Source organism: Rhipicephalus sanguineus, chromosome 1 (genome assembly GCF_013339695.2).
Source record: "Rhipicephalus sanguineus isolate Rsan-2018 chromosome 1, BIME_Rsan_1.4, whole genome shotgun sequence".
NCBI classification, from domain to species: domain Eukaryota; kingdom Metazoa; phylum Arthropoda; class Arachnida; order Ixodida; family Ixodidae; genus Rhipicephalus; species Rhipicephalus sanguineus.
In genome coordinates this window covers 218,584,786-218,596,851 of record NC_051176.1, presented here as the reverse complement: position 1 = coordinate 218,596,851, position 12,066 = coordinate 218,584,786, and the positions used below count along the sequence as shown (strand labels likewise).

Sequence of the window (12,066 nt, the reverse complement as noted above, 5' to 3'; positions counted from 1 at the left end):
GCCACCGCACTGGCCCCAGTGACGTGTGTCTGCACCTTCAGTGCATTTGCTTTGACACCGCCGAGGCCGTTGAGTGCTGCCGCGTTATTACCGAGCGCTGAAGTGAAGCCAGCAAGGCCGTGCCCGTTAAGGCTGATTCCGCCGGCAGCTTGGCCCACGCGGACAACGGGCCTAATGGCGTGATGGACAGTGGCCACTGGGTGCTTGACATACTTTATGACGGGCTTTGTCACATACCGCAGGTTTACGACGGGCTGTTTCAGGAATGTAACAGAAGCGATCGGCGTGGCCACTGGTGCAGGAACAGACACTCCCTGTCCATTCGGTACTGCTAATAGCTGGCCTCCTGGACCGAGAAGACCGGCTCCTCCCAGGCCTGCGTTTAAGCCACCACCCAGGGCAGCCGCTAGATTCGCCGCTTGACTGGGGCTCAATGCTGCGCCCTGACCATTGAAGCCGCCTCCTCCCAAGAAAGGCACCGCTCCGCCTCCGGCACAAGTCTTGTCCAGGAGCGCACACGTGAAGATGAAAAGCACCTGTGCGACCAAAACACGCAGCCTCTGTGACTCGCGATAGAAATAAGTTATGTTAGACGCAGTGGGATTTTAAATGTTATTCGGTAAGACCAACGATATTTTGGATCAGTAATCTTCCTGTCTTTGTCGGGTGTGTGTGGTAAGAATCGGTGTTATTGAGAATAGTCAAGAGTCTGATGGAATCCCGTCTGGTCGGGGACAAAGTGGAATAAAATAAAAAAAATAAATAAAAAACGCTGACGAAGGTAGAAGGCAAAAAAAAATTTTTTAAAAAGACGTTTCGACTTCGGCACGGGAGCCTTGTTCACAATGACCAATGAGAATGCTGTAATGAGAATGAGAACGCTGTTAATGAGAATGCTGTAATGCTGCATATTTACCTGAACTCTGCTGATTTTGGCTATGTTAAGTACTACTGCGTGCAACATTTACATTTTTGTTTCGTGCTTCACCTTGATATTCAACATTTATGTCACAATGGCAGGTTTGATGCTGGCACAAAGCCTGCTTCAAAGCCACCAGTACGATATAAGGTGGAGCCCAGTGCACCAGTAAAATGAATCTCTACGCGCACCCACCTGTATGTCACAGCACCCACATATTTCACTTAGCAGCATATCTATTCTTCGCTAGATTAGAGCATTTGGCAACCTTGAAGTAACTCTGCAACCGCATTGAGGATTGAGGCTGCAAAGCTGCAACAAGAGCGCATGCATCGGGACAATATGTGTTCGAGACAGAGCGAGTACTCACGACGGTTCTCATGTTGGTATCCACGGCTGGCTCTTGGTATCGTCTGTTGGCCGGCTGCGACGTAGGGTGCCCTTTATAGCGGTCTGAATGGGTCTCGCGTGGAGTTGACCTCCTGAACGCACCGGGGAGCGTCGCAAGCTCACTTTCCTCGGTCAATGTCTCACAGCGGCGCAGCCGAAACAACTGATAACGTCTTGGCCACGTACGACAGGGCTGAAAGCGAATTCTGTGTCAAGAGGCCTCTAAACAGCGCTTTCTTTTCGGGAGGACGTTACTGGGCTTTGAAGAGCAACTGGTTTTTTGGATCAACAAGGAAATATTCATTCTGGCCAGCATTGCTTTACAACTGCATGGCTGACTGTCGACGCACGCGATAAAAGCGTTCCTGACGTGCTTGACTTTTTCGCGCGCTCCAGGGAAACAGAATAGAAGATAAGCTGGGTTGGTCGACTGGCGTGGGATAGTGATTCGGCATGCCACCTTTTCTGAGCATTTAGCCTTTAAGGATTTTTTCTAGTTCGTTATGTTATGTCTTATGCTTAGTTTACCTATAGGTACTTGAGCATTATCATTTACATCACCTTTTATTGTTGTTATCATACACTTCAGCGCGATATTTTAAGGAAGTGTTAGAAAAATTGATTAGGAATGGTATCAAGACAAAAAAAATGATAGTGACCAGTATTCGAAGCATAGCAGTTAGCTCGAAACTGTGCATTAGACCACTTTCAACAAGTGCTGACTTGAGCCTCCAAATACTGAGCCTCCAATAGACGACATGTGAACGTCCCTTGAGGGTATACTTAACATAGACGTAGACACCACGAGGTCATGTGCTCCCGACGGTATCCCAACCACTTTTCTCGTCCGAAACACTCTTTGGTGTGGCAGATATCTAAGAATTATCTTCAGAAAATCTCTCTCAACCACCACCATTCCTTCTCGTGGAAACTTGCTTCAATCCAATCCCCCCCCCCCCTTCTTTTTTCAGCCAATGTTTAATTATTATCTAACTAAAGGCCCATCTCCTTAACAGCACAGTAATGTAAATTAATGGAACATATTATCTTTAATAATATCATGAAATTTCTTGACACAAAATTTTGATCACTTTCCAGCATGGCTTTAGACATGACCTCAGCACTGTAAGGCAGATGACAGAATTCGTTCCCGACACCAGCAGCTCTTCAGCCAGGTGGCCAGGTTTATGCTATTTTTATCGACTTTGCAAAGGCCTTTGAAACTGTCTCACACCCTAAACTCATGCACAAGTTGTTCGCTATGCTGATCGTGCAGCTTGCGGACCTGCGGACACCCATACCACTCTTGAGAACAGACGCCGCGTGGCGACTACAATCACTTGCACGCCGTATCACTCTTCTACAATGGAATACGCCGGGTTTTCCCAACGCGCGCCTGTATTTGATTGACCCAAATTTGCAACTTAGTTTGCCATCCGGGCTCTCAAGACGCGATGGAACTTTACTGTGCCGCATGTGGTTGGGCGTGGCATTTACGAATGCATATTCGTGTCTCATTGGAATGGCCAGCAGTGCGGCATGCAACATTTGCGCCTGCTAGGAGACGCTTGAACACATTCTATGCCAGTGCCCATCATACCAAGCTCAACGACGTAGTATGGGAGTCAAGCTCCGTCACCTGGACTCAAGACCGCTGACAGAAAAGAAGATCTTGGGACCTTGGCGTAAGGTCTCGCATATGCGCAAGGCCACGAAAGCCCTCTTGTGCTTCTTGAGAACCACCGGACTTCACGAGCGCCTGTGAACTGACAGCGCGAGTTCGTGTTGTGTAGTTTCAAACTGTTCATCCATCTTTTTCTTAGTCTTCTTCTTTCTTCTCTACCCTTTCCTTTCTATTATTCCCCCTTCCCCCACCCCAAGTGCAGGGTAGCCAACCGAGCCAAAGCTTGGTAACCTCCCTGTCTTTCCTCTTCGTATCTCTCTCTCTCTCTCGCTATGCTAAAAAAAATTCATCCTTGGTTGGTTGGATATCGGGCCTTGGTTTTGGCACATAAAACCCCAGATATTATTGTTATGGATCGCGGACTTTCTCTCCCGGCGTTCACAATATTTACGTTTCAACTCCACTAAATTACCCTCAACGCCACTTCATCAGAGGTTTAACAAAGTTCAGTATGGGTCCTCGTTTATTCCTGCTTTACATTAATGATCTCGCCCTACGTACCTCAGTTAGGATGCCCTTTTTGTAGTTGATTACGTTTTATACCGTATCATTAAATCTCCAACTGACCTTGTCGTTCTTAACAATTCCTTCGTTGACTTCTGTAACTGGTACGAAGCATGGCAAATGAATGTAAACTTTTTCAAGACCGACGTTCATGCCCTCTCTTCTTTGTGTATGCCTTTAATAATATTACTTTACATGCAGTGTTCGTGCCCGAATATTTAGGTATCCTACTAGCACACGATTTGTCATGGTGAAAACACATTCGTATCACTTGTAACAAGGCCCTTGAAAGACTAGGTTTCTTCGGCCACCAACGCAGTGAATGCACTTTTCTTCTTCTTGAGGACGACGGACTTGTGCCAGCGCCTTTGACTAGTGGTGCAGTTCCGAACGCGTCAACGACTTAACTGTTAATTTCTTTTTCTCACTCTCTCTCTCTCTCTCATCTTTATATTTGCCTATTCCAATCGCCCAGCATGGGGCAAACCAGACGATTTTCTTGTTAACCTCTCTGCCTTCCGCCTTTCTGCTTCCTTCCTCCCCAAATCTTATGCACTGCGTCTTGCTCCACAAAAAAAAATTGAAAAGAGAAAAATAAGTCAGGAACCCTTGCCCTATCATGAATATGGGAGCAAGCGAAGCTTTGCGTCCGAAGTACTACTTTCCTTTCTTTCTTCCCCTCTTTCTTTCTTTCTTTAACGCATTGCGCAGTGCTCCCTCCTAACTGTTTCCTTCCTCCGTGACGGGAATTGGTCCTTCATCCACGTGCTTAGCAGCGCAACACTTCAGTTACTAACAACAACGGTCATGCGTTCACATCCAGGCAACAATGAAATGTGGCAACGTGAAATGACAAGTGACCTCGATAAAAGATCAGATTGCCATATCAGAAACGGCTGATCGCCGACAACGGCTGATCGCCGAGGGAGCATCATTTATTGGAAAACAGAGCAAACGAATACGCACGTGACCGGCGCACCTTCGAGGGCCGCATTTCTGTGCGCTCGCCGGCGCCTGGTTATAAAAGCTTGGCTTATAAAAGCTTGACTTAAAACTACACTTCTAACAATTAAACAAGACCCTCATTCGTCCCATCCTCGAATATGCTTGCATCGTATGGAGTCCATACAGGCTCTGGTGCGTGCGTGTGTGTGTGTGTGTTTTGTTTGTAGGAGATATGACAAAGACTTTTCGCCATCTAATTTTCTTCTCCAGCTTGGTCTCACTATACTCTTGCAGCGCGTCGCCGTCTTGAATGCCTGAATTTCCTTTACACGTTAATCAATTCTCCTCGTCTCTCTTCCCTAGATAACTATTCGACTTTCTCCAAACCTTCACCTACGAAGAGTCTCACGCCCTAAATATGTCGACCATTTTCGCCCACACTGTCTCCTCTAAATGCAGCTCTTTTCCATCAACAATTGAAGCCTAGAGTTCATTACCGGGAAACATCCGTTCTTTATACCACTGAAAGATTCCACACAAGACTGCATTTAAATGGTCGTATGTTTGTTGGTTATCCCAACCCTGCAATAGACTCATTGAGGCAGCAGTATTTGTAGCTGAACGAACGAAGGAACGAACGAATGAATGAATGAATGAACGAATGAATGAATGAACGAACGAATGAATGAATGAATGAATGAATGAATGAATGAATGAATGAATGAATGAATGAATGAATGAAACGTTTATTTCCGAGACAGTGTTCTAAGCGCGCAAGAAGTACGTAAATAAATAAAACACTCATGTTTGTTTCTTAAATTCATACTCTTCACTAATTAAGAGCGGAGCACTTAAAGCTTTTCGTTGCGCCGGGTAGTGCGAACAGAAACAATCATCATCATGAATCGGAAGCGCTCTCTTCGTCCTCTTGCGCTTCGCTCCCAAAACACGTGCGCCGATTTCTCCGGCCTGGTCTGTAATAACCCTGATGGATGAGAGGAGAGAACGAGTACGGCGAGAAAGAAAGAAAGAAAGAGAGAGACAGAAAGTAAGAAAGATGAGAGAAAATGGTGGCAAAAACATTCCTCATGAAGCGACGGGATTCGAACCCGCGTACCCACGATCCGAAGGCGAGCGTCTTAACCACTCTGCTATCCAGGCACGGTGGCAGAGCATAGCATCAACTGTTCTCATCAACCATGGGATCAGTCACCAACTAGCCTAGCTCTCAACCATATTGAACATAGCATAACCTTGTATAGCATAGTATAGAAAGGTGGCCGGAAAGGGAAGTGAGGGTGAGGAGAGCGAAAAGAGGAGGGAAGAGAGTAAAGCATAGCATGTAAAGAATGAGAAGGAGAGAGAAAATCAAATAAAGAGAGAGAAAGAAAGAAATAAAGAGAGAGAAAAAGATAGAAAGAAAAAAAGGAGAAATAGAGAGAGAGTGAGACAAAGATAGGAAAGAAAGAGAAAGAGAAGAGAGAGGGAGAAAGAAAAAAGAAATAGAAATAAACACAGACAAAAAGGACATAGAAAAAACAGAGAGATGAGAGAAAAACAAAGAAACAGAGGAAGAAAGAAAGAGAAAAATAAAGAGAAACGAAAAAGGCCGCCAAGCTCCGCACTTCCTTGAGGCTTGGCACCCCTAGTGCGAAGCTGCCTTCATTTTTTTTATTCTTTTTATCTTCGTCGCCACTCATCTGGCTGCACGTAAGTTATTGCTCATTTCTTCACAGCGGACTTCTTCATTGACCTGTCAAACACACGTTATCGCATCCGTCTTGTCTCAATAAAGTGGAAGAGTTAGTATGGAGAAAGACTATTTGTCAAAGCACGCACGCACACGCACGCACGCACGCACGCACACACGAACACACACACACACACACGCACGCGCGCCCCCCCCCCCCCCCCCCCCCCCCCCCCCCACACACACACAGAAGTTGTGGCACTTGCGTAAATCACCCACAAAATGTACACTTAAATTACCCAATCATAGCTCCTCGTGGAATGGCGATCCCGATGAAAAATAAACCTGCCTAGTTTTTGACAGTGTTCCACTTTATAAAACGCAGTATATTATGCACGAGTTTTGTGCTGAGTAAGACTCTCAGAAGATTCGTTTTTATCCTTATCCTCTTACGTGGATGTGCGAGTTTTCTAACTGTTCGTTTGAAGCGGTTTCTGTAACTCGGGAGAGTTTCGTAAGCCCAGTAATGCTACTTGCAAGTAACGTCACGAAGCACCTTTTGTTGTGGTGAGGTAGGATTATTTTCCTTGTTATGAATCGTGCAGGAAAACTGTAAGCGCCGAAGCAAGCGCGAAACACGTAACCTCGAACTTTCAGCGCGATTTGAGGTCGATTTGAGGTTTCCGGGTTCGCCGGTGGGATGCTTTCATTTTTGCACTAACCTCTGAAGGTCAAAATCCACGTTGAAGGCGCCGTGAGGGTTTGCAGTAGAGGTATCTTTTGTGCGTGCGTGCGTGCGTGTGTGTGTGTGTGTGTGTGTGTGTGTGTGTGTGTGTGTGTGTGTGCGTGCGTGCGTGCGTGCGTGCGTGCGTGCGTGCGTGCGTGTGTGTCCTTTGTGTCATCTCTAAAGTATAAAGAAACTTTACTAAAACATTAGATGTATATCGAGAGTAATAATATAGGGGTGTTTTTCTTCAAAGTTGTCGGCTTTTAAAGGGTTTACATCAGGGGTCGGCAACCTTTTGAGGAGGAGAGCCGAGCTGCATGAAACCGACGCGGCAGGGGCTGCACGGAAAATCAATGTGGGAGGGGGAGTTGCTTTGCAGGCGAAGAGAAAAAATTCGGCGAATTCACAATAATGTACAAAACTAGAATAGAAGTCATGCTTATTTACAAAACGCATGTCACATGGTTGCAATTGCAAGTTGCAAGCATAGGTTACAAGCAAAAAGAAAGAACTCTTTCAATGAGACTTTTGTTGCTGAACATGCTCAACAGAAGTAGTGATGTCATGTGGAAAAATGCCAACTGGAAGCGGTCTTTCTGCGTTCCCCTCTAACCCCGTTTGAGGTCAAAACTGCCATGTCGGCCTTCAGTCAGACAGGAAGGGATAGGCGAAGGTGGGTGGGGGGGGGGGGTTCTCACGTCATTCCGGGGGCTGCATGATACTGCACCACGGGCCGCAGGTTGCCGACCCCTGGTTTTTGCGCGCTACACACACACACACACACACACACACACACACACACACACACACACACACACACACACACACACACACACACACACACACACACACACACACACACACACACACACACACACACACACTCGAAAAAGGGAAACCAGAAAAAACAGGACTGCTTTTGTTGTCGTAATATGCGCGACGTATTTTTCCCCTCACTGCAAACACCGCCGCCAGAATGCCTGCGGATGAAATATCACGTATTGTTATCATGCATTGTTCTATGACAATTAGAAGAACATGACTCAGCAGCTAAGTTTAGTTTTAATAAAGACTGACCCAACGTTCAGGGGTGACTATCCGGCACGACACCAGGGATAGCGTTTTGAAGCGGTTATGTGTTATCCTCTCCACCATCGCGGTCTTTGTGTTTTGCCTTTTACACTGATTTTGAGGGCCGTGTACGATCTGTAGCGTCTCCGTTGATCTATTGTGTCCCAGCGTCGTCTCTATATACCACGATCCTAAGTATAGTCTTTTTGTGCAACTATCTTCGATTTCAATGATCCCGGCTTCACTGAAAGTCATCTGCTAGCATAGTCATTTTCTTGTATAGTTTTTACCCAGCCAGGCAGAGGTCTGTCGAGAACGCTTATCTTTAACTCTATGACAATTGCTTCAAGTTTTTGCATTTTTTATTAATTGTTTATATCAGGGAATATGAATGTCTTTCTTCGTGCCCAGGACGTGCTCAACTTCGTGCCCCCGCTACTTGGTGCTCCTGGTACTGTGTGTAAAGGACATTCCCAGTTTTTTCAGTACTCTTGGGAAAATGACTGCGTCAAGACAATTCACAAAGAGTGATTGGCCACTCACATAAGCATCGAGTATCGTGGTTCGCATGCTCTTCCATGCATTTGAACGTGATTTTACGAGTTGCTGCGCGACCCGCTACGGTGGTCTAGTGGTTGTGGTGCTCGACTGCTGATACGAAGGTCGCGGGATTGAACGCCGGCCGCGGCGGTCGCATTTTTGATGGAGGCCAAAATGGTTGACGCCCGTGTACTCAGATTTAGGTGCACGTTAGAGAACCTTACGTGGCCGAAATTTCCCTCATAATCATATCGTGGTTTTGGGATGTTAAACCCCAACAATTATTATACGAGTTGCTGCGCAAGACTGCCTTTTTTACAAACGCGGTCAAAATGATCTCGCCATCGTCCTCAAAAGTAGTTACATTTGACAAACCTGACTCGTCGACCCTGCATCGAATGCTTCCGGTGGGCTCGGATACCATCGAAAGAGAGTGGCTCACGCATCGGTCAGCCAACCCTCGCTCCCTGTGTGCCTTTCGATCTCGTATGGCGGCCTCGCTTCTCAAACGTATTCTCTACAGAAGATCACGTCAACGCTTTGTGCCCCCTCCCTACATCGGCCTAAATGAAACATGTGATCGCTTGAGAGCGCGAGGTACATGTTCTAGGAGCAACACTTAGCAGAGAGCCCGATGTACTAGAAATATACGACGTTAGGATGGATAACTGGACGTGTTGGTTTAGCACGTTCCGAGGCGAAAGGCGCAACGACGGCGACAGATAAAGGGACACACACACACATAGCTCCTTGTTGGATGCGCCGCCCTGTGTCTGTCTGTCTGTCTGTCTGTCTGTCTGTCTGTCTGTCTGTCTGTCTGTCTGTCTGTCTGTCTGTCTGTCTGTCTGTCTGTCTGTCTGTCTGTCTGTCTGTCTGTCTGTCTGTCTGTCTGTCTGTCTGTCTGTCTGTCTGTCTGCCTTTGTCTTTGTCTTTGTCTTTGTCTTTGTCTGTCGTCGTCTTTGCGCCTCTCACCTTGAAACATGTTCAAGGAAGCGCAACCAGCGGTGCACAGTGAAACTAGATTCATATGCCGAACCTCCATCAACGTACGGCAGCTCGAATCTAGGCTTGCCTGTGCAAAGGAACGGAATACGATATTCAAACCGATAACAGCCATGCAGTGCTAAGCCTGTACGTTTACGTGAAAATAACCGCCGCATATGATTTTGCCCGTTCGATTGGCGCCACCGGGCCGACGCATAAACACAAATTTCAGTTTATCTACTGCACGGATGTTGGTGAAGACTTCTGTGCTTATTTGAATACCTAAAGAAGCCGCAACTTCGTATATATAATTTCAAACACATTTCCTTTATTTGTACGGAATTCGCGTTATCTTGCACCATGTTCTCCCTCCCTCTTTCTCCCTCTCTTCCCCTATCTCTTTCTTAAGTGTCACTATCGAGGATATAAATCAATCTCACCCATTTTTGTCGTACTGATATTTAGGTCGTTCGTTGCTGCAGAGAACTGTCATGGAAGAAGCAGAAAGTCCTGTTTGATTAAATAAATGAAGCAGACGGCGCTGTTGCGAAATTCTTTGCACCGAGGGCACTTTGAAGGAAGCGAGTGGAGCGGCATTTCGTTAAGAGACGGGAACATGCTATCTGCTGAGAGAAACACTTGAAGCGGCTGGCGTAGTACTGACGAAATTACATTTGCCCTTTACTGCGAAAGGGCGGCTTATTGGAAAAATGTCTGAGAAGCCCATGCCTTCCGAGAACGTTTCGTTTTCCGGAAGAATGTCTCAAAACTCTTTCAGTTTAGGGTTTGAGTAAATTAAAATTTCTTCGCGTGAGACGGGCACGACTGGTTGGAGATAAAGTGGAACTCTCAGGCATTGTTCTCTTTTTCTGGTGCCTTGCTTGCGTATTTCCGACTCTTTATTAAACTGAATATGTTTTTCAAATTGGTTTGTCTGTTTTGTATAGCACATATGACTTATTGCATTTTTGTCGCGTTTGTTGCATCCAGAAGCGTCACTATACATTATACTGTTGCTTCGATAGAAAACATCAGTGGTGGTTTTTATACGACTTAATTCCTTTAATTACCGCGCTTGTTTGTGTGGGGGCGTTTTGTTACTTTCGTTGCTTTGCATACGATGGATGCTTTGGTTTCATTTAGGCGAATGTTGCTACCGTTCCGAAAAGCGGGAGCAGGATTATGCATCGAGACCAATGACTTCCTAATCTCATGTAGACCTGAAAGGCCTCAATCAATCAATCAATCAATCAATCAATCAATCAATCAATCAATCAATCAATCAATCAATCAATCAATCAATCAATCAATCAATCAATCAATCAATCAATTTATTTTTTGATTGATTGAAGGATCAATCAACTTACCTAGATGCAAAAGTCGGTGTAGTAGACAAACTGGTGCTACACTGGATTTCTGCTACGTATATGTATTATCGTGATTTCCTTACTAGTCAGTTTCAGTTCTTCGATTGTAGCATGACTAGACACTCACGCAGCTTTTAGATGAATATTCTCAATTTACCAAGTCCTTGTCCTTGTCTGTTGTGCTGTTCTTATATTCAATTATGTCCTAGTTGCCCAAGTTTCCACGCTTCATAAACATTATTAGGTGGGGTTGTCGTGGTTGTCGTTAATTCGTTTGCTAATTCATTATGCCGCTTATTATATATATATATATATATATATATATATATATATATATATATATATATATATATGTGTGTGTGTGTGTGTGTGTGTGTGTGTGTGTGTGTAAATTCAACCCCAGAAACGTTTCCGATAAAACGAGTGAAAAGAAAGAATAGAAAGTACACTTGGAAATCGGCGTGAGTCAACATGTTAGCAGGCGGAGCATAAATATGTATACCCCTCGTCAGACAGATAACAGGTGGATATTACACCCCACCTCTTTAAATGGAAGGCCCCGATTATTCTACTATCTAAGAACCTGCTCTGCTTTGAAAGAACTGCCGCGTTCTGGAAATCCGGTTCGCGCCCGCAATCTCGACAATGTAATCCTCGGGCGCTGAAAAGCGATCGCTCGTGTTCCCTTAATCTCAGGTTAATGCACCTTACACTTTCCCAGATTTACGATTTCCCACACGTTAATAGCACATAATGAAGCACACCCACATCGCAAGGCACATGCTGATATCTACGTTGGCTAAAGCAATTACACTTTTCTGTGTCAGAGGGGCGGCTTCTTTTTTCCTCTTTACTTACGAGGGTATACAAGCCTCCGACAGCTTAGCCGGGGCAGAAAATGCTATCTGTACGCCGCACTTCTAGTCTATCTTTTTCAAACAATGCACGGGAAAGACCATGTCCAGTACCGTCCATTGGTTTATAGAGCGCACAAGTGGGTCGCATCGCTCAGGGGGGTGGGGGGGGGAGGGCGGAGGTGGGTGGGGAGGGGGAGGGGGCTACAACTGGCAGCGGCTGCTGAGTCCGAGACTGTGCAGAGCAATAGTGATGCAGAACTGCTTTTTACGAGAAGGGTCGTTGATAAGCTCCCCCGTTTCACTGATCACGCACTGGACCTAATGGAGCTCGCGGTTTAGCTCCGCAGCGATGACATGGATTGTAGGGTATGGGCTGATAACGTACGCC

At 45.8% G+C, this 12,066-nt stretch overlaps 1 protein-coding gene across 1 annotated transcript in view; it reads right to left on the bottom strand.

Moving 5' to 3' along the window:
* Positions 1–8,014, bottom strand: part of LOC119387642 (uncharacterized PE-PGRS family protein PE_PGRS10) — an 8,525-nt gene extending 511 nt beyond the window's left edge. Inside the window, exons 1-2 of the mRNA XM_049412460.1 lie at positions 7,937–8,014; positions 1–536 (exon numbers count right to left, since the gene is read on the bottom strand). The exon at positions 1–536 is cut by the window's left edge and continues 511 nt beyond it. Coding sequence (XP_049268417.1) covers positions 1–536; positions 7,937–8,014 — 614 coding nt within the window. The remainder of the gene's footprint in view (positions 537–7,936) is intronic.
* Between the last annotated feature and the right edge of the window lie 4,052 nt (positions 8,015–12,066).